The sequence below is a fragment of the Camarhynchus parvulus genome, chromosome 8 (genome assembly GCF_901933205.1).
Source record: "Camarhynchus parvulus chromosome 8, STF_HiC, whole genome shotgun sequence".
NCBI classification, from domain to species: domain Eukaryota; kingdom Metazoa; phylum Chordata; class Aves; order Passeriformes; family Thraupidae; genus Camarhynchus; species Camarhynchus parvulus.
This window is the reverse complement of record NC_044578.1, coordinates 19,018,105-19,041,782: the sequence shown is the minus strand read 5'-3', so window position 1 is coordinate 19,041,782 and position 23,678 is coordinate 19,018,105. Positions and strand designations below refer to the sequence as shown.

Here is a 23,678-nt window from a genome sequence, read left to right as displayed (position 1 = left end):
CTTAGAAGGAATGGTTTCCAGCTTCCCAGGTGAGCCTCACTCCTGCAGCCCCCGGGCTCCCAGACACCTGTACAAGCTGCCCTGATCCCTGCACTGCAGCACAAAGGGGCTTTAAAGGCCCCGTGCAGCTGCAGCAGGTCTGACTTCAGCAGCACGGGCATGCCAGAGCTCCGGTAACGCAAAGTTACCTAACCAGCCAGAGGAGTGGAGGATCACCTCCTGCTGAGTTCTGTAAAGATGTATCCAGCAGCAATACTGGGAATCACATGGCAGCAAGCTTTCTCTTCTGCACTTAAACCAGTTGAAAGAAAATAAATGCTAAACTGCATTAACGAATATTCTGTCACAAGAACCAAGAAGCTTGTCATCTGTTAGGACTAATCATAATAACTCAACAAGCAGCATTCTTTCCAGGAGCTGACAATACCCTGGATGGAGGATAATCAACAATAATTTTTAATCTGGGCATCAGAAAAGTCTTTTATTGCCTTTTGAATATATTTTGTCCAATGTTAAAATTCAGAAGGAGACCAATTACATTCTTCTGTGAAATAGCAAATGTTGGAGGGAAGAAAACCAAAAATGTCAAAAGCTGCAATTCAGTGTGGTAAAACAAAATTCTATCATTACATTCAGGAAATGTCCTGGAACTGAGGGAATCACCGTGCTTATTAAACTTCTGAAAGAGGATGGGAATAGAAAAAGGTGATAAAACTGATGAATTAGAATCTTTTTTGTATTAGGTCTGGATAGGATGCTGAGACACTTCAGAAGAATCTAATAAAACTGGAAAATTATCCAACATTGTCAAATGTTACCTAGTCCATATTGGAAGTAATCAGTGGAGGTCCTTGGGAAATTGACAAATTGCCAATGAAATGTGACAGTTCAGCAAAAAGCCTCAATTTGATGTCAGTCTGGATGGTTCAGTTTGCACATGTGTTCAGGGGACGGCTTTGAGCCCCTCTCCTCAGAAACACAGACTCAGGGAAAGGCTCAAATGCCTCCTGCCACTAAGCCCTTCATCAGGCTCAGGTAAAGGCCTGACTCAGCTCTCAGTCTCAAAATCTCCATATCACAAATGGACCACAGGGACTCTCTCTACAGAGAAATGTACATAATGACCACTATCAGGCAATCCAAACTTATATCAACTTTATCTCCTGAAACACAGAAAATATTCTAAGCAAAACAGCTGTGATCACATAGCCTTTCTCAAATTTGCCATCTCTGCACAACTTCTACCATCAATATATTTCACTGTGTTTCACTGTATACAAATCTCTTCAGTGAATTAATTTTTTGAGTATTTGAAATATTTCACAGCCCACATTACTGTGTAACTAGCACAAGATACTTAATACCTGGATACACAGATATTCTATATTCTGTTGCTGGGCGACTCCTTAAGTTTATGTAATAGCTCTCAATGGGTTTTCATTGCCTTTTTTAAAAAATGAGTTTACATGTGTCTTCCTTAAACTGCAGAGATTTATGGAAATCATTCTGAATGGATATTGAAAGAGAAATGTCTACCCTGAATTGATGCATAAACTCTGAGAATCTGAAAAACTGTTTGCAGAGTTACAGTGGCTTTAATAAATACATCCATGTTGACACACACCCATAAATATACATCCCTTCAGTTTCATTGCTCACAGGGTTCCTTCATAGCACTGCCAGAAGTCCTTAAGAAAAAGTAATTTGCTTTTCTGAAGCAAATTCAGAAACTAAGTCCATAACTGCCCTGAGGAAAATGCAGTAGCCTGTCTCTGAGCAAACTTTATGCAAGTTTTCTCTTTTAAAAAGTGCCATTAGAAGTCCTCGCTCAGCACTTCTTTTACAAATAATTCTTAAAAAGTAAAACTGCCCCTATGGCACAATGATTTCTAGACTGTTTTTTCTGCTTTTCTTTCCTCCCCCACACTCAATATATAAGCAAGATAAATTGCTACAGAACCTGCAGTTCCTTTTACAGCACTAGAGAGCAGAAGATTTAACAGCAAAGCCAAAAGAAGTCTCAAAATGCGTGATCCCCAATTTATCTTCTGTTCCCATCCCAGCACCAATGAAGACATAGTGAGTCTGCCAACCCTGGGAGTAATGCAATAACTCTTGGTACAAAAACTTGTAAACTAACAAGAACACTGAGAAATGTGACTCTTCACAGCCTCAATGGTCTTTTATGAACAATAAAGATCTTAATAACAAGCTGTGCAAATAATAAAGTCTCTGATGTTTGTGATTTATGAGAGATCAGCAAATCACAGGAGGACCAGAAAGGTTTCTGGTGCTTTGATGAGCAGGCTGATAGTTCTGCCCCTTCCCCATGGACAAGTACAGAACCATATTTACAAACAGGCTTGAGCATATTTCTGCCAAAGCACTGATGGGAAGTAGGGGGGTTATTTGTGCTCAGGTTTTTGCATTTCAGACAGGAACATTCTGCTCTGCCTGGACTGAACTAATTAAGGGCTAATTGACTGTCTAGCACCTATAAAGAGATAATTCACCCACGCCATCTCCCACTGGAAACTGCAATGACTATAGGCATAGAAAGGATTGTTTATTTAGTGGTCAGCATAAGACACTCATAAGTATTTGTTAGTAAGAGCAGAAAGAGGGCAGATGAGGACGTGGATGTTTTTAATGGATGATTAAATCTGGGTAGCTTGATCTCCTTTCCTGCTGTGGATGTTGTGTGCTGCAGTCACGCCTCTCACTGCCAGCCTGCACTGGGATGATAATCACTCACTATGAAAACTCATTAGCTCCACAGCAATGAGCCCTCCACTGCTGAAGCTTGGTGCTGTTCTTAGTACCATGGCAATGATCTCTAACTGGATGTCCCAAACTCTCCCTTCTCTGGTAGGACTAAATACCACCAGAATAACCACTTCAGACTCTCTAGTAAGTAGCTGTTGTATATTGCAAGCTATCTTAATGCTGAATTAGTATTTAAGTGCCAGCAAAAGTGTTAGTTTGTTGCCTCTTTGTAAATCTCTTTTTTAGTTGCTAATCTTCCTTCATCTCTTAATGCATGCTTATTTTTGGGCATCATAAAACTGCAAATTGGTGGGCATGTTGTGGTCTTACTATGAACAGGAAGGTTTCAAAATAGTATCCTTAAATATGTAACAACAAATGCCTTCACCTTGAGCATGAAATGCTAAAAAGAGTACAGCAATGTCTTTTCATTTGTCTAGACTGTTCTTCCTATCTTTACTGCTCCAGAAAAATGCATTGTGTTGTTTAGAATATTATATCTGGCAGTAGCTTTCTTTTTGAAAATTGGACAATGTTACCTAGTAACTATTCACTGTAATATAAAAAGGGTCAGATTCCTTCCTATTTTTCTTTATTGGAATACAGTTAAACAAATAAACAGCTGTTAGAAACAAAATAAAATTGGTACTAGGAGGTTAGATACCAGAATTTTTGAAAGGCTGCTAATGGGAATAATAAAAATGACAGAAATATCACTTTGTATCATTGATGCTCATATACAGCAGCCTCAGTTAATAAAAACCTCCAGGAAAGCTGTGAATACCTATGAACTCATGAGAAGCCTAAAACGTCAAGTAACTTTTTACTTTAGAGGGAACACTATCCTGGTATTCATAATTTAAATTAGAACATAATTTTCCCAAATGCTTAGTAAAACACTCTTGTCTATGTATCTTTTTGTGTAACTGCAATCAGATGTTTATATAATAGTAGGTTATGTAAAATATAAATGTAATTATTTGTATAGCAGTTCACAATTCTCAAAACTCAGAATTTTGTAACTAACAATTATGCATTTACTAACCAAAATTGAATGATTGAATATATGCATGCAGGAAAAATACTACTGCAGAAAATCACTGTATTTAGTCTATAAATATTAATACTTCAAAATTAAATATGTTGTAAGAAAAAATCAGTTATCTTTTAGAGCAGCAAGCTGAGAATACAAGAAAAGTTCTATGTTCCTTAAATGTAATTTCATTTCACTGAGTCACAGTATGTATTGCTAGTTCTTGTGGCTGTATATGATAAGTAGAAGTTCCCTATCACATTTACATCCAAGTTTAAAGTTGCCACTGTGTAACTACAAGAGGCACATTAGTTATTATGAGATATATATATTGATACATATATATATATATATTTATACACACACACAAATATATGTGTTTGTACTGATATGTTCAGATTCCAAGTAGCACAAAACTGTCATGCTCCCCTTGGCTACAACAAGGCACTGCTGATAGAAATGCCTTCTAAATATTAAGAATGCCTTCAAGAATGCTCTTTTCACTCCTTGAGTTGAGCTATGTGCACATTTTTAGTTTTCATAAGGCTAGCAAGAGTGCCAGTAGAGCTGGGAAAGTGATCATAAAAACTTGATTATCTGAGTTTGGCAATATCTGCCAAATAAAAAAACATGAATTACAATCATGTAGGGTTCTTTTTACACAAAACCAAGCACCACAAATCTGGTACCTTTCTTAAAACTGTAGATGCTGGTTGAAAGACTTTATGCCCCAAGTGCTCAGTAATACCAGGGTCATCACTGACTGATTTTTGGCTGCCATCCAGAGTTCCCCACTTGCAGCTTCTCCAGTGAACTCTGCAGCATGAGCACTTCTCCAGAATTTCTCTCCCAGCGCATACACAGCTCATAAATTGTGTGTGTTGTACAATGTAAAAAAAAGGACAAAACCTCCCAATTTCCTGCCTTCAGCTGGAAGAATGGTACAAGGATGTGGGGTCAGGTAAAGGGACTCCTCTTTTGAGCCCTGTTACAGTACCAGGGTTGAAATTGCAAGACAAGCCAGAAAATACTGTTTAAGCAAGCATCCTAAGTAAGGTACTGTCCTTTGACCTGTCACCACAGTAACAACAGAGGTAGCTGTAACAGTTTTTTTAGAATATATGACAGTGCAAGTGAAAAACTAAATCTTTTAGAAGTGAACTAAGTCTTTAATACAGCAGCCTGCCATGGCAGTGGTTAATATTGGACTTTATAGGAACTCCTCAGTTTTCCCCAGATTTTCAAGAACTATTAAAAGTTACTATTGTTTTCCACTTGTTATTTCTTTTCTTTCTTGTTTACTAAGGCCTGTCAGCAGTAAGCCTGCGTTTGAAAAGTTGATGCAGTAGCTTCTGTGAGGTTTTGATGACTTTTAGCTCTTATTCAGCACAGCAGTTTCTGCTTGAAGTAGGGACTAAATGTCAAACTAAAACAATAACAGAAAAATAAAGCAAAGTGCACCTTTGCACACATGCATGTTTTTCTCTGCCATCACTTATATTACCCATCCTAATTAATGAAGGAAGCCTAAATTTCCAAATAGAGGAATAACAGAAAAATTCATAAGATTCATGTAGCCAAAATTGTAGAAGGTTACTGCCATCTTCAATTACTTCTTCAGACGAGTCAGTCCACAGAGATATTGGCACCTCTTCAGAGATGAGGAACTCTGCAACTCCTGCACTAAGCTGCCAGGAAAGCATCAGTATCAAAGCTTCCCAGTTTAAATAATCACTTTCTCTGCTGGCACTGAGTACAATTGTGTAATATAAATAGCAACTGATTCCAACTGTGTCCAGACCAAAATTACTTCAATGATATCCATTAGCATCTGTACCATGAAATTCATCACTCAGTACAATATTAGGAAAGAATAAAACACAATATTAACTGCAATTTACAATTTAAAAAGAAAGTTCAAAAACTGTTTCTTGTATCTGTTAAGTTACATCGCCTGAATGCTTTCAATCATCTCATTATATTGTTTACTGTCATTCCTACACTATTTCTGTACATCCCATTAAAGAGATACCAAATCCCACTCAAACATTAAATGCAGTTCAGTGTCACCCTGCTCTGCAAACAAATGTATTTTTTTTTCCCCTTTCTTTCTCAGTCATGGTTGCTGTAAAAAGAACAGGTTAGGAATTTCCAGTTTTCTACTATCCCAGTGAAGGACATGCAGTGTCTTAATCTCCCAGTGGCTTGCTTGCCATGAGCCCCATTCCCCTGGCCCAACCAGACACTTTTCCATCCCACCCTGAGCAAGCCCCTGTTCCCTTGGCTAAGTGCACTGGGAGCCCAGGGGGAGCAGTTCCTGTGAGGTGCAGCTTCCAGAGCAAACCTGTTCCCCACCCCAAAGTGCTGCAGAGCCAGTTCCCACCTGTGAGTCACACACTGTGCTCTCCCCAGGCTCATATGTTTGTTCTTTCCTGTCTTTGTTGTTTCCATTAGTCTAAAGTAAAAGTCATCCAGGCTGAAAGGACAGGTTTGTTCTTGGCTGATGAAACACTCTAATGCCCCTCTGCAGAGAATTAAATCACCTGGTTTGTGCTGAATCACAAGCAGAGTACCATTCTCATCCACCCTGGAAATTGCGTGTCCTAAACTCTTCTAGAGAACTATTGCAAAGGTCTGAGATATGGCAAAACTGGGAAACTACCAAACTAATTAGTGAGGAGTAATAATTGTTGGCTAGTAGGAACCTCATTGCAGACATGTACTGCAAAAATAAAACTATTCTGCTGCAGTGTTTTTTTCAAATAATAAAAAAGTCAGTTCGGTTCCTTTGTTGTTATTTTGTTGTTACAGACTCAGATTAGCCCCAAGGAAGGGTGGCAAGTTTATAGTTCAGCCCAGGATCCTGATGGCCGTTGCATTTGCACTGTTGTTGCACCTGAACAAAACCTGTGTTCGAGAGATGCCAAAAGCAGGCAGCTCAGACAACTACTAGAGAAGGTAAGTCTTCCCAAAAAATTCCTCCTCTTGGTCATTAAACTTCCCATGGAAACCTACTGCTTTCCTTCTCAGTTAATACATCATGAACTAATGAAGAGTTACCTGATAAAAATTGTTATTCAGGGTGTATCCCCTATCTGTGTTCTCGTCTCTGATTGTTATTTGTTTTCCTTACATCACACCTTTCCCAACCCAAGTTTCATCTCCTCTCTTAGTCAGTCCTCCCAAATTCTTTCTTACATACAACAGGACAGATTTTTCTGTGTAAAAATCAGTTACAAATCCCACTTCAGGCTAGCTCAGGGATTTAAACTACAGCTTCTGCTTCAATCACGTGAGACTGCTGAAGGTCGTTTCTCATCTCTTATCAAAAAATAATGAGAGAGACACCACAGCATCTTGAAGGCAAACTGAAGAGCATAAACAGTTCTAATTTTTTCATTGTTTCTTTTTCTCAAGTTTATTTATTCATTTTCTAATGGTGCAAATTTTCCCCAACAGCCTAATTCTTAATTCCAGTGTTATCCACTATTGCACATATGGTGAAACCAATGAAGTCTTGTTTTGCATCAACAGAAAAATGCTGCAACTATGAAAACACAAACATTCTACATTCCCTGCATAAGTAAGCAAGGTTATAGTTACTGTATCACAGCCAGTGGTACGGAAGCTGAGGCCTGAGACTGTTTGAACAGCAGCAAAAATCGACATAAAATGTAGACTTGAAAATACATTTTTACCACACAATTTTTAGTATTTTTCTAGCTACAGAAAAATCATTCCAGTATTAATATAGTGCCAGATCCCCATAGATTTTTGCTCTCTGTGCTTCCATGAACTCCAGAAGGGACAAAGTTTCAAGCTGACAGAGCCCATAACATGAGATCCATGGAGAGGACATTGATGGACCAGCAGAGAAAAGGAGCTGCCTCCCCTCATGCTGTTTACTAAAGAAAGGAATATTCCAGTCTTTGCTCTGCATTTTTCATTAAAAATCCTTTCTCAAAACCATTAGTGGCAACTGTACAATAATTAATGTATACTATTCTTAAGAGTAGTTTCTAAATCCATACATTCTGCAGATCATAGGTTAGCTCCAAACATAAATATCTCTTGAAATACTGCATATTCTTGCAAACTCCTGGGTTTGTCTTTCCTTAGGAAGGTACAATATGTTTTGTTTGAGCCAAAACTTCAATAAGGTGCCTAATACATTTACTGCAGTCTAGCTTTCTCATGTTTTAGAAAAACAAAACATTTGCTGAAACAAAATAACTACACTTGGAAAGTGTGTTCTTTTTATGGCTGGCTTTCATAACAGCAATGTATGTGTAATTAAATGTATGTGTAATTTACTCTGGATGACAGTTACTCTTGCATCACTGTGGTGAAAGTCCTCCCTATAGCTACAAAAGTCCTCACTTGCTCTGCAGAAGTTACCTAAACATTCACTACTTTTCATCTGGAAGAAAAATTGTGGTTTTCTACCACTGAGACAACTGGATAAAGTTTCTAATTTTACATTTACTTATGGAATTATGGGGAAATACCTCTGTAGTGATTAACACAGCCCGGCTTATCTCTGGATAGTGTTATGAATGCCTTATATTGAGTAATTCTATAGATGCCTACTAACAAGGAAAGTCATGCTCCTCATACTGACCAAAATCTCCAAATTTCAGTCCTGTCCCTCCCAAAGTGCCTGGAAGGAAATATATGCTATATGAGCACCTTCTGAACCACAGCCACATCTACTACAGGTCTCAAAGTAGACTCATTGCCTGACAGCCTTGCCTGAGCCCAGTGAAAATGATGCTTAAAGGATTTATCTCTCTCTTTACCTCTAAGTAGTCCAAACAATTTTTGGCTTCAAGGCCTTGCCCTGTTCCCTGGTATTTGTCCCATCATGCAGGTACAGAATGTAGAGCTGTACTGTGGTAGAATGACTCACAGCTAATTGACAGAAGTGCATTTCATTGCCTGACATTTAACCAGGGAAAAAAGCAAAGCAACAGAAAGTGCATTTAGAGAGTGCTCTTCTTTAACAGGTTCAGAACATGTCCCAGTCTATTGAAGTTTTAAATCTACGGACTCAGAGGGATTTCCAGTATGTTTTAAAAATGGAGACGCAAATGAAGGGGCTGAAGGCCAAGTTCCGGCAGATTGAAGACGATCGGAAGACGTTAATGACAAAGCACTTCCAGGTAGCTCCAGTTTTTACAGTAACTCCCAAGCCTGCTGGAAACAATGTGCTGAGTGACAGTGCATGGACTGCTAAGGTCTCAGCTGGAAATGCTCCTCCAAGGGTGCCATTTAAAAGAAAAGCATAATAAATCTTCCTTTATGATGATAATATTTTGCTCTGTTCAATTTAATTGTAATAGGGAGGAATTATTAATTATTAAGTCATGAGAGAAATGTCACTATAAACAGATTCCTGTTCTTTCTGTATCAATGTGCATGTCATACTGAGAAATTTACATTCTTTCGAGCTCCAGTACTAAAGGGGGAGATCCAGTGGAATTAATAGCAAACAAGTAGAGTTCTGTGCTCATAGTGTTCTATGACATTTACTGCAGTTGAAGGGAAGAAAGGCTATAATAAATCAGTTTATTGTAATTTTTATCCAGTACGATTAAGATCTAATTTCCTGTTTGAAGGTCTGCTGTTTTGAATTTGGGATGAGGAGGAGGGCAATCACTCCCAGTCACAATTGTGTGATTAAAAAAAAGACTTCCACTGAATTTTAATGACAACAAAAACCACAAGCCAAACCTTTTGTGAGGAAGAAGGGTTACAGATACTACAAGTAATATTGTGTATTCTGAAAAGCTACCTGAGGTACTCTTCAGGAGAAAAATATTTCAATAGAGTATTTAAATTCTTTAAATACAGTCTGATAAATTAATCTTTCAAGACTGTGAGAGCACAAAATAGGTGCTAGAAAATACATTCTGAGGATTACATTATGTTAAGCAAGTACATATTTTTGAAGTGTTTCTGAAGGTTCACATAAAATGAACCTAATTTTCCAATTGGTGCTAGAGTTAGATACCTAAATAATTACATAGCCAAGAGGTCTAGGGGTTTTCTTCAGAGCTACTGAATATCGAGTGGGTCTTAATAACATCAGGAATTAAGTACACTAATGATCTGACTACCAAGCTTTATAAATTATATAATTGTTCTTAGTTTAGAGCTGTTGGAGCACATTCGCCCAAGTTTTTAGTTAATAGAAAATATCTTCACCTTTTTTCCCTTTTATCCCTTATTGCTACAATAACACATTTGCATAATTCCATTATATATTCTTTATTATTATTTTAGTTTTCCTTGGGAATAAAATACCAAAATTTGAATTCCTGATACACAATATCAGAGGTCAGAGCACTCCAGTGCTCTAACCTTTTAAATATTCAATATTTCGATTGGCCAGTCATTTACCTTCATTTGACACTTTGCCAGGAGTATAAAACAGAGTTCCAGCCAATCCAGTTACAAAATAATTTTAAAAGTCAAAATAATACAATATGTTGTTCTGAAATTTAGTCTACTCAAATTCCAGTGCTTTATCTTTCCTGAGACAAAGAAATCCTGTTGGATATAATATTACCTTTCATATCAACTGCCACGAAGTGCCAGAACACATCTACCAACTATTTGTGCTGCAACAGAAATTAGTTCTTGTACCACTCATCACAGCAACAAGTTCTGGAGTGTCAGCAGAAGCCATTTTTTTAAATTTATTTATCATAAATCAAAATACGAGAATTAACTTTATATGGTTTACTGAAGTGAGATATTCTAAATCTGTGTTTTCATGCTGACTAGAACCAAGGAGTACAAATTTGGTCCAGATCACATTTGAGCATATACTCAGTCTATACTTTGTGCCAGGCAGGAGGTATCTGATTGCCACAAAAAGTTACAGCAAGTTTGCTCAAATATGATACATCATCTGGTATAAATGCTACCAGGAATATATTACCTTCACTAACTCAAAAATATTTTCTCTTCCTGAGTTGGCCATTCACTGTCCCACAGAACTGAAGCCTAAGTTCATAATTTCAAAATGAAGTAACAATAATTTTGTTTTCTGGAGCTATTCTTTCTCTGTCACAAAGCCTACTTCCCTTGTCATCAAGGAAAAAATTACTATTCATTTTAACAGGCATAAAGTAGGTTTAGGTTAAGATTTTATTAAAAACAGCCAAATAAAAATAGTTTTAACTGTAAACAAAAGGACTTCATTTCTTTGTGCCCATTTTGGTAACTGCTGCCATAATGTCATTGGAAGACCCCTTGAGAAAAGAATCAACAGACGTAATACTCTGAAATCCATATATAATGATATATCTGCTACATTTCAGTAAAGCAAAGTCTTTTGACTACAAGGATTCTTTGACATTTTCTACAGAATAGTAACAAAAAACAACTTCAAACAATTGGTTTAAATTTAGTAAAGCCCCTATTATTACTGTTTTTAAAAGAATAATTAAGAAATGAAAGATGGGCAACCAATATATGCTACAGATTAGGACAAATTCTCAAAGTATGAGTCCAAAAAATTCTGAGAAAAGGGCAGTCTGAGATTTCAAGATGGAGTCTTATTTCCTTCAGTCAATGTTTAAGAATAGCATTGGCAATGCAACAACTGCACATTCCAAAAAACCATTGGTGATATTCCAGCAGAGATGTCAACTGAGCAAGTTCAAAAGCATTTAGTGATGCAGTGAGTTGACAAGTACAAATCACAGTTCAGAACTGTGGATTTTTACTTCAGAAGAAAAAGTTTTCTGTCATTGTGGCTGAAATAGAAATAAGCACTTTTCAACAGACATTGAGAAAAACAAAGAATTTAGTACTTCTAGGGAATGAAATAGTGATTACCAGCTCACCAACTACATATGACTGCTCTGTAAACCAGGTATGATCTTGAACACTACTGTGAGTTCAGGCCTGTTTATCTCTGATGAAAGACACACTTAGGGGTGGTTTATATCCCCTAGATGGAAAGTCAATGGGTTTGGTCCAGATCACTTGAAGATAGCTCTTTACTTTCAATAGAAAGACTATTCTCTCATGCATTGAATCTCCTGCTTACTACCATTAAGTCTGAAGTGTCTGAGACTTTCACAGTAGACTAATAATAGATTTTTAACTAAAATAATAATTTTCAAGTTTTTTTAATAGTCAGGCATAAATACTACATTAAAGGAAATTAGGGGATTGAACTCCTTTAAACATCTCTAATGCACATATGATTGCCTTTAACAGGAGCTGAAAGAAAAGATGGACGAGCTTCTGCCACTGATCCCAGTTCTGGAACAATACAAAACTGATGCCAAGTTGATCACACAGTTCAAGGAGGAAATCAGGAATCTGTCTACTGTGCTCACTGGGATTCAGGAAGAAATTGGTGCTTATGACTATGAGGAACTACACCAGCGTGTAGTCAATTTAGAAACCAGGCTTCGTGACTGCATGAAAAAGCTCAGTAAGTTAACAAGTTCATGGATAATTTTTGTCTTGGCTGTGCATTTTTAGTTGTCTCTCTTTAGAAAGATTAAGGTTTGGAGGGAGAGAGGATTTGTTTGCTTCTTTGATGAAAGACTGCATTATATTCTGATCTCTGCTACCCTAAAAAAAGACAAGAGTAACAACCTAAGGTCAGTTATATCATTCTAAGTACATGACATAATGTAATGCCTTACTGTATACAAAATGAATTAGATGAAAAATCATAACAGATGGCAAATTCAAAATCTGAGGTTAAACCACTTGGAGAGTTACAAATATTCTTTCAAAAAAGCTCAGACAGACACTGCTACTAGAGACATCTTTGGGCTGTCAGCGTGAAAAAAACAGTGAGAAGTAGAATGGAATCAGTTTTGAGATGTCCACACCATAACCCTGGCACCTTGCTGTGTCACCTGAGAAGCCACTCTGACTGTAATGTCTTTAGCCTGTAATATTAGTGTTAAGGAGATCTCCCATTCTCCAATTAGCATTACAATCTAACCAAACTTCACATCCAACTTACAGAGACCAAAGCATGATTTCTGCAGGATGCACAGCAGCAATCCATTGCTGCTGCTGCACCAGGTTTACCTCAGGCCACCTCCACCCTGGCTGCTCCCAAACTGCCTCTACAAGTCAAACGTTGAGCATTTTTGAAAATCAGCACTAGCTCAGTATCAGCTACTAAAACTAAGGGCATGAAGGATCAATATCAAGTGTCAGCCTCAACTTCCATCAGGGATAGGTAACCTGCTTTACAAACACAATGCAGTCTTCCCTCTTCCCAGTCTATCCATGCATTTGGAGATTTCTGAATGGATCACTATTGCAACCTGGATAATTACAGGAAACAATCCAGCCCCTTTATGAAAAATAAACATTTCACAATTTACTTAACACTAAACAATTGACTTAACACTAAACATGAATAAACTTGAAATTCCAAGGTTTAGGCCTGAGACACTGTGATGAGTGTTTTAGTTACCAAGTGTGGGATGTTTACTTTTAAATGCTACCCAGGACATTAAATCTCTTCTTAACTGGATAAGCAGAGCCTCCTTATTTTTGTGATGCAGTAGAATGAGAAAAATCTAGGTTAAGTTAGCCTCTTAAATAATTTATTTCTTTATTTTATTCTGGAAATAGCACAGTGGTGATGTGCTAAAATACATGAAAGACTTCTTCAAACAGAAATTTCTTATGATCCTATTTTCCCCTCAGTACACCCAAAATATAGCACATTACTGCATTGACAGAAGGCAGTCAGGAGAAAACAGCTGTGTTGCAATACTGCAGCAAGCAAGAAAATTCCTGTGAATAAACAGTATTTTCTGATAGTGAGTGTTTCAGTACGTTATTAGATACCAAAAATCAAGTTTTACAAGTATCTTGTTTGGCTTTGCTTTTACAGCATCTTGTAACAACAATTAGTGAAGCAGTGAGTGCGAGATATATTTTGTACAATGGAATTACTAGGTGTATTGACATCCTAGCTATCCTGAATTCCTGCAACACACTCTAATCTCTTGATGTACCTAATGAAAAAAAAACGTTAAAATTATGTACATTACCACTATAGACAAAGTTTTTGTATAAAATAAATTATTAAACTCCCATTAACAAAAGGGAGTGGACCTTCTCAAGATGTAACACAGAATCATTCATCCTTATTGGCATTATTCCCTGGCCTTAGATGCTTAAATGACTTTTATGGTCCCCTACTAATGGACTGGCTGTTTTTCTGGCCTATCCCTGTGTGCCTTTTGAAGGACAAGCAGCCTCAGTTTGGCTTCCTGTAACTGCTGAGAGCTGGGGCTGCATGCTCAGATCAGAGAGCATAAAAAGAAAGCAGCTTTCATGCCAGCACCTGTTTTGTGGCCACACTGGCCATGCTGGAGATGACCCAGCTGTGCCTCTCCATGCCAGCTGATAGCCAGAAGCCAATGGCCCCAGTGTGCCACAGGACCTGGCTTGAATCTTCATAGATTTTATTTTGTTGCATTTCACAATACAATTTTCTAATCAGTGTATGCAATAGCTACTCTCTATTCTTCTCCCCAGCAGGTGTTTTTCAGCAGTATAATGCATTATTTATATTGTTCTGGCCACTTAAAAGGGCTCTTCCATCTGCACTGGCAACACTTTCAGCACTCATTGCAGTACACTAAGCAGTTCTCTTGCTCTCACTGAGGTTTAATGGTTACCACAGCAGTTGTGATGACTGAATTTTGCTCCTCCTCTTGGAATTCAAGATGAAGCTGCTGGAAAATTAGTTGACAAAACTTTTAAGGGGTGCATGCAGCTAACCATGTAGCAATAGAGTGCATGTGATTACACACACTCCAAATTCACATGTAATTATGCATGTATGAGTCCTTTGCTGATAGTCCTGTGAGTCATGGGTATTTATAAGAGAATGCAGGTTGCACAAGATGCTTGGAACCCTCCTATTCTGGTCATGACATGTTTATGAAATTAGAATAAAATTTACATGGGTAGCATTCATAGAAGCCAATACTCTGATATATAATTAGAGTAGATATATATCAGATTAAGGTCTAACTGCATCTGATTATAATGTAGAGTCTGAACAATATTTAACGGTAACATTTTTTGTTAAAAATTCCAAAGTTTAATATTCTATGTATCCAAAGAAGTTCTGTTACATCAGTGGCAGAGGAGCTATTAGTGCAGGCATGAGACTGTTGATTGCAGTGGTACTTCTGCGTCCAAAGCATCTTTCCCTTTGGAATTTGAAGAACTTTACTTATATCATTTAGTATAAAACTGGACAATAGAGATATAGATTCTTATCCCTATTTTGTAGATGAAGGAACAAGCAGCCCAAAAGTATAAATGGATTTTACAAAGATTACACAGCAAGTCATGGCACTTATGCAGAAAAATCCAGGGACTTCCTCTCAGCAAACTCTAATAACTATATTATAGTGCTTCCTGGATTCATATTATGCAGGAAAATAGATATACATTCATTAAGAACTAATTCTTCATTCACTCATTTTAGTATGTTATGACAAAGTGGACCATAAGCAGAAAAGTCCAAGCAGTAAAACATTTGGAATGCATTTTTGCAAGTGCCAAAAAAACCTCACTTCATTTTCCCTTATTTATTACCTACAAAAAAAAATCATAATAATGATGCTTATGGACACTTCAAGAGAATGTTGTGGTTTTATTTCCCTTGCCAGTCCTTCTACAAATGATACATTCAGTTGCTCTATATGACAGTTACCAATATTCAGTCACATCACAGAGGATGGGACTATCCACCCATTTCTAGCTATTCCAGAACAACTCCTCTCCAGCTGCACTATCACAGCCTCCTCCTGGTACTTGATCACTCTGGAGCTTTCCTTACACATCCTGCCTCATGGACTTTCACAGCACACAGGCTGTACAGAAGTACATCTATTTTCTCTTCTAATGGTCGCTTCAAGCTCAACTTCTTCCTAAATATAAATAAATACTGAAAATCATGGACAGACTTACTTACAGGAATCCACTGCACAGAATTGTGGCAGGAAAGGAATCAAGCCAGAAACACTTGGATTCTGCATAGGATTTTTCCTGTACAGCTCAGTTTAGGATCTAAAAAGACTATGATTGGGATTTTCCAACTACTACAATCAATTATGGCTGAAACTTGCTAATGTAGGGCAGCTGCTTCTTTCAAAGCCAAGGAAAAGAGACTGAGGGCTTCTAAAAATCCCCCTGCTTTTCTGCGTATCCCCATCTGAACCCCCTAGGGAAAGAAAAAAAAGAAAGCCTAAAAGTATCACATTTTTCTTAGAGTTACTGAACTTCTTCACAGGTATGGAGATGCATTTGACCTAACTTTTTACTAGCATCTGGTCCTTCTATCAGGGAATCAAACCGCTATAAACCAAAACTTTTGGTACCTTCCCTTCTGCCAAGGGAAAAAAAAAAGGCAGATCTATGGATTTCTGATTAATGAGGAAGGAAAAGAAAAATGGAACCTACTATAGGGCAGGAGGGGAAAAAAAATCCTTCTTACAAAGTGCTCTGTTCTGTTATGCCAAAAAGGGAAGCTTTGTCATTTTTTCAGTCAGCTGCCCCCCAGCTGTACAGCAGCTCTCCTAGGAGTCTTCCTCTCTTGATCACTGCATGCTGTCTGGGAATAAGGATTTGATCAGAAATTCACCCTGACTCAAACTGCTGATCATTTAGCAGCTGAAGTAAGTCATCTCTTCACATTGAACAGCATCTCAATACATTTTGAAAGATTATTCTCTAAAAGCATCTAACTCCTGTGACAGGGGTACACAGTTCTATTCATATAGTTTAAACTAAATGAAGGCTGAAGAGGTTCATTAATTATTGACAATGTGTGACTAACTCTTAATCAGCGAGCTATACATTCAAGATAAATACAACAGTGGAAGCGCTGTACTGACACTTAGGCATACAAATGTCTGAATCGCTCTCTAACCTCCAAAAGCTCCTCACACACAGAGCGGCAGCCAAACAGCCCCAGAGCTGTGTGCACCCTGCACAGGGACTGCAAACACCCCCTGCTTTTAGCCCTGTCCTGCTGCAGCTCCAGGGCCTCGAGCTTGCTGTATGCCCATGCTGCTCCCACCTGGCCTGGCACTGCTGAGCCCAGCTGGAGTCTTCATGCACCTGCCCTGCCTGGGCCCCCGACACAAAAGGTGCCTCAAGGAGCCCTCACATCTCTGCCAGGGGCTCTTCCATAGTTTTGCCCATTCAGAAGCAAAACTTCATAACTCATTATGAGTCCACTTTTAGCTTCCTGGATTTCTTTTTTTCATAGAAGAAACAGTGCTTCAGATTCCAAATTCTTTTTATGCTTTCCCATTAATTGCAATACTATGATGTAAAGGCACCAATTACTATTAGCATACCTTATAACTCATGCGTTCACTGTGTTTTAATTACCCTAGAAACTACAAATTCAGGAGTAATTGTTATTCTGATTTCTTTCTGTTTATTAGTTTTCTGATAACTCATTCCAAATTAAGTATTCTAAATTCAAACTCACACCTTCAGAAGCGTTATCTCATGCCCATTTCTGAGACTATTTACCAACAGACCACCTAAAAATAAAAGCTTTCACCTTGATAGGCTATAGTCCTCTACCTTCCAACCTAATAGCAGTTCATGCTGCAGAAAAAGAGCACTCAGCACACAATGCTAGCAGCCTACCCACAAAAAAAGTCCAGAATAAAAAATTATGTCCTATCATAGCCAAGTATTAAAAAAAGAACTATAAAGTTCTTTAAAATGGGAAATTCCAAAAATATCTTCAAAATACTGCAACCTAAATAGATTGAGATATGTCTCTTAATAATGTCTCTTAATTGACCCAGAAAATAGACACAGCCTAGCCTGCTCATTGAGGTCTCAGCATGCATTCAGTTATCTTCATTTCTGATATGTCCAGCTTCCCTGGCTGTGAACAAAAAATACCCAAGCAGCCTCTGAGTTTTCACCACAGCATTAACCCCATTCTAAGTGACTCAAATAGGCTGGCATGATACATTCCTTTCCAGTTACAGACTATAAAATTCAGGCTTGATGTGACCCTCTCTTATGAGCTGAATAAATTCCCTCTCAACACAGATATCATTTGTTTCTACATTTCCTAGATAGATATGGTTATCAGTATAGCACAACCATGTAGCACAGAGGAGCACTTCCTTTTAAATTTAAAAAATTGTTTCACTTCTTTTTACATTCTTTTCTTTAAAATCGTGCTATTCAACCTAATTGCATGCACACCCCTGTGTGATATTACATCTTGGTAAACACATGAATTCCACCAGGAGCTTGTTTCTAAGAGGTATCTTATTAATGTCCCCTAAAATATAGATTTTTTGAGTTAGGAAGGTCAGCATCTGAGATGGTATTGACTTCCATTATTTCCTCCCAGGCAGCCAAATAGATTAGAAGCCAACCAATACAGCCAGGCTTGCTAAATAATTCTCATACTCACTTTCTCCAGGCAGGCTCCAGTAAAGAAAGAGCCATGTGTGTGTAAGCAGGGGCAGTCAGGCACGAGCTTAGAGTACAGCAATGTTGTGTGTACAAGCTCATTTGTGTGTCTGCCCTTCACCACCTTGTTACCTTGGCCAATGGAAAACTGAAACATCCATCAATCCCAGCTTTGTGCTGAACTTTCTGAGGGCAAAAGGCAAGGGGAATTATGTCTTCATTTCAATTATTATTAAATGCTCTTCAGCTCAGAAGATATTTTACCGGTTGTATTTTAGCTTATGCCCAAAGACCACAACTGTGCTTTGATGTAAGATGTAAATACAAAATGTAAATTACAAAGATGTAAATACAAAAACACATACAAATAAAATTTTATGTGTATATTTTTGCATATTTATATTACTCTTCAATATGGAAAAGTTCCTCCTGTGAAGGTGGCAATCAATCTTCAACATAAGCCTGAATCCCCTGGAGCCACTGTGTAGTTTCGAGCATTTGGTCTTGTGCCCTGACATCAAGGAGAGTTGTGCATTAATGCATTTGATTTTTTTGATTTCAGCATGTGGCAAATTGATGAAAATTACAGGCCCCATTACAGTGAAGATATCTGGAACCCGATTTGGAGCCTGGATGACAGATCCACTGGCATCAGAGAAGAATAACCGAGTATGTTAAGGACTATCTTTGTGTCCTGGAGTCTTGCTTTATTTTAATCTTTTAAAAGATATTTTTCCCCTAGCACGTTACATTCCTGAGCACGTTTTTCTGCTTCAGTCATTTTCACACTCAAACATATCCAGAGAAAAAGCAACAGTATTTTTGGAAAAATATCCAAATACAAAAGTTATCTAAGCACTTTTGTGCCATTTACTTCAATTTTTTCAGGGTTGACAACCATCTATCAGAACTAACAACTTAATTTTTTTTTTATTTCCTAACATATTTAATTGTGCTTAGGTCTTAGAACCAGAGTAATCTAAAGCATCAACATTTTTACCCAAGAACAGGACCCATAATGCAGCACAGTTAAAATTGGCAGGATTAGGCCCCATGTAGACTCTAGTCAGATAATTTGCTTTATCATATCCAAGTTATGTTATTGTTTTGCTTTTTGGATCTGCAGTAGCATCTCAAATTGGCTACAGTTTTGAGAAGATGCTCTCTTCATCAAAGAGCGTTGGAAGTCAAAACTCTAGGTTTCATTTGTATGAAACCCACAACATTAATTTTTTGAATACAGAAAAAAAAACCACAGGAGACAGAAAACACAACAGGAAAATAAATAAAGATTTGTGTGCAGCTCTCCCCTGCCCACTGTGTCCATGCATGTTTGCTACTGACTCCAGAAATCTCAATTGCCTTTAGGAAAGCATCAAACTCTGAGAAACTAAAAGGAGAAAAAGCAAATTGCATGAAGGAAAAAAATGGGGGAATGGAAGTTGCATAAGGAACATTTTAAAAAAGTAACAATTCTGTTTTAAGGGGGGAAAATGGCTTTGAAACTTTACTCTTTCATTGCTATTGGTTTTGTTTCCTTTACTAAGACTATTTTTCCTTGAATAGAGAATCAGTTATAAAAATATTAACCACATTTATTCCTAAGTATAAATTCAAGTTTATCTCACATGCCAATATCCCATCTCTCTCTCTTAGATTATTAGTCTCTAGAAATACCTTTAAGCAAGCACGATATAGCAGAAACCCAAACACTGAATAATCCAGAATTAAATTTCTCTGAAAATGCAGACACTGTAGTTAGTAACAGTTGTGTTGAGAGTTCACCTGTACAGGTAAGTTTGATTCAGAAGTTCAAGAGTTCCTCCTGCTTTTGTAACAGGAATGTGGGCAATACTGCACTTTCATAGCCTGCTGCACAGCTAAAACTTGTTTTCCTTTTTTTTATGCAAGGTCTTTGTGTAGTGGTTTTGGTTTGCCAATTTAAGATTTCCTCAATTTTAACATTTTCTGGCCAATGCACCAAAGAGTGTGGCAGGTTTCAGTGCTGGCCAATCACCCATGCACTCACTTCCTGCTGTGAGATAGGATTAGGAGAAAGGCAAAGCAGGCTCAAAACTTTAAAAGAGTATAAAGAAAATTTTATCAACAGTAACTAAAAGGAAAAAAAAAGTAGTAGGAATTAAAACAAACCCTTCAGAACACTTCTCCTCACCCCACAACCTTTTCTTTCCCACTGACAATGCAAAGAAACAAAACCTAAAATTCCCAGTCAGTTTACCGCCTCTAAAATAGTCTTTCTTCTGTTCACTTAGGGAGAGAAGTCCCTCTTGTTAATGTTATGGAGGCTTCTCCACAAGAGGAAAACACATTGACACCAAACCACAACACTCCCCAATGCCATATCATGATCACCTACTACACACTGTGTTTGAGATGGTCACTCCCAATCTTTGTTTCCTTTCCAGGTCTGGTACATGGATAGTTACACCAACAATAAAATTGTCCGTGAATACAAATCCATCGCAGACTTCGTCAGTGGGGCTGAATCAAGGACATACAACCTTCCATTCAAATGGGCAGGAACCAACCACGTTGTCTACAATGGCTCCCTCTATTTCAACAAGTACCAGAGCAACATCATCATCAAGTACAGCTTCGACACGGGGCGGGTGCTGGCGCAGCGTAGCCTGGAGTACGCTGGCTTCCACAACGTCTACCCTTACACCTGGGGGGGCTTCTCTGATATCGACCTGATGGCAGATGAAATTGGGCTGTGGGCTGTCTATGCCACCAATCAGAATGCAGGCAACATTGTCATCAGCCAGCTGAACCAGGATACGCTGGAGGTACTGAAGAGCTGGAGCACGGGCTACCCAAAGAGAAGTGCTGGAGAATCCTTCATGATCTGTGGCACCTTGTATGTCACTAACTCGCACTTAACAGGAGCCAAGGTCTACTACTCCTACTCCACAAAAACCTCCACTTATGAGTACACAGACATTCCTTTCCATAATCAGTATTTTCATATATCCATGCTTGACTACAATGCAAGAGATAGAGCTCTCTATGCCTGGAATAATGGACATCAAGTCCTGTTTAACGTCACCCTTTTCCACATCATTAAAACTGAGGATGACACATAATTTTATTTCCCTTATCCCTCCCTCCCTCAAAGCAGTCTCATTTGTGATTAACTCTAAAAGCATCCATCTCTCTCAGTTCCTTTTAATTTACGTTTCTTTCTTCATTAAACAAAAGCAACATTTTCTACTATGTAATGCATCTCAAATATGGCTGAATCTGTCAAAAATGATCTGTCAGAAATAAAAAGCATCTTAACTCATGATTTTGCAAGGTCTGTCAAGACCTTGTCTTGAAAAGCACTAAAGAGGATTTAAATGGCTAAAGACAGTTTTTAAAAGATTATGATCTGCCTTATTTTAGAGTCAGAGACTAATGGTGGCTTAAATGCATGAATGTCTTTTTTTACCTCATTTTTTGTTTTAATATATTGCTTAACTTCAGGAAATATTTCAGTAGTGTCGGACACATATTGCACATTGTATTTTTTTATTTATTCCGAAAAACAGATTTAGTAGGAATTTCATTTTCTTAGACAAGGCTGTGATTCATTTTGCCATCATCCAATTTCAGATGTGGTGCTGTACAGTATGTTTTTAAATCTCTTGCAAACATTTTATCAACAGTATGTATTTCTACCATTGTAACCACCATTGTGCAATTGTATCTCTTCACTTATGTGAAAGTAAACTAAGTACTATTTTTTATAAAATATATTGAAGCTTAATTGCAGTTCTGGCTATGAGTCAATTGAATGTGGTAAAAATCTGATAAAAGGTTGTTATTTCTGAGAAAGACCAGTAGCTTCTCAGATGCATGATTTCTATTATCAGCTTTGCTTCCTAGATCCCCTCTTCACCAATGCTGCTTACTGACATATTTGCAACTTTGAAGCTTCCATAATTGTTTGCTCTGCCCAGTTTTTACCTCCTGCTGCTGGCTTCTCTCTCTCTCTCTCAGTCTTTTTCTCCTACTTTCTTCCCTTCCACCATTTGACTGCCCTTGTTTATGCTTATCCCTGCTGTGAACTTTACAAGCCAGAAGCTGGAAGGAGCTGGTGCCCACCAGCTGAGAGTGGGAGTGCATCCCATGTTTGTGCTGCTCTGGGGCCCTGAGGAGCAGTGGTAAAAGCCAAGCTGCTCTCCATCTGCCTGTCTTCTTATTCATAATAGGAGAACATTTATCTGTTGACAAAACTCTTCTCTGGGATGGCAGTAATCACAGAAAATACACCAGGGAGGCTGCAAAGCCCAGATGATCAGTGTGGCCCCTGGTATTCACCAAAGTTCTTGTTAGGGAGCAACATTGAGACCAAGCTCTTGCAAAGAGGTTTGCGGCTTGCTGGCAGTCGAATTGCTACACCCAAACTGATGCCTTCAAGAAACAAATATTTCTGAAAACTCTGGGGGTTGCTGTACTATCTCATTAGAAACTGGGGGGCAGGGAAAGGTGTGCATAATTGAGAAAAAAGGTATGAGGTGCTATGTATCTCTTTTGGCAAAAGTAGAAAGAAATTAAGCACTAGTAATCAGACTTTTTTAATAGCTGGGCTCTAACATAATGGTCAAAGACAGGTACCTGAAAAATTCTGTGAATTCTGTGTTCCTCACACAATCTGAGCTTCTATTTTTTATATCCTTTGCAATTGAAAAGCCAGATATTTTATTTGCTGGTTCTTCTAATGTACCAGCTGAGATCACCTAAAGTCTCATTAATGTTTTCATTCTTATAAATGTATGTGTCTATATATGTTTACAAATATGCTTTACAATACAAGCCCATGTGAAGCTGAACAAATTGCCTTATTTTTCATACCAGTTGCAAAACAAAAAAATGCTAATAAGTTTTCAAAAACTGATAAAGGAGGCAAAAAACTGAAAAACAGACAACTAATTACATTACAACATGACCAGAGAAAAGTTACTTTCTTGTTCCCATCTCCCCTCTCCTGTCTAGATGAAATTATAGCTATTATCCCATACAATCAGTTACACAGAATTTGGACAGACTCAGTTCAGCTAAATAGACAAATCACTTCCCTCCTATAACCAGCTTTCCTGTATTGACAATGAAACCTCCTCTGTGACGTGTGAAAATGTATATGACTATTCATTAAAAAAGGTATTTTATGTTATACAGGGATGTTTTATGAAAATGGAGTATGTTCAGAGTTTTATCAAAAGCCATAAAAAAACCCTCAACCTTTCCCCTGTACAGAGTAATTTCAACAAAACACAAGTTTTTTCATCCAGTAGAGCATTTGTAAAAACATTAGTCATTAGATTGAGAAATGAAACTTCTTTCTACTCTATCATCATAAACTTGAAGAATAGTCACAATCACTTTATCTGAAAACAATGATTAC

At 37.9% G+C, this 23,678-nt stretch overlaps 1 protein-coding gene across 2 annotated transcripts in view; it reads left to right on the top strand.

Annotated features, from left to right (window-relative positions):
* OLFM3 (olfactomedin 3) overlaps nucleotides 1–23,468 on the top strand; it is a 50,709-nt gene extending 27,241 nt beyond the window's left edge. Inside the window, exons 1-6 of one of the 2 annotated variants that reach the window (XM_030953030.1) lie at nucleotides 1,503–2,910; nucleotides 6,611–6,757; nucleotides 8,806–8,961; nucleotides 12,035–12,254; nucleotides 18,834–18,940; nucleotides 20,698–23,468. In XM_030953030.1, coding sequence (XP_030808890.1) covers nucleotides 2,782–2,910; nucleotides 6,611–6,757; nucleotides 8,806–8,961; nucleotides 12,035–12,254; nucleotides 18,834–18,940; nucleotides 20,698–21,375 — 1,437 coding nt within the window. In that variant the 5' untranslated portion in view covers nucleotides 1,503–2,781 and the 3' untranslated portion in view covers nucleotides 21,376–23,468. Of the gene's footprint in view, nucleotides 1–1,502; nucleotides 2,911–6,610; nucleotides 6,758–8,805; nucleotides 8,962–12,034; nucleotides 12,255–18,833; nucleotides 18,941–20,697 lie in introns of those variants that run through there. The other variant, XM_030953028.1, reaches the window with a different exon arrangement.
* Nucleotides 23,469–23,678: the final 210 nt, after the last annotated feature.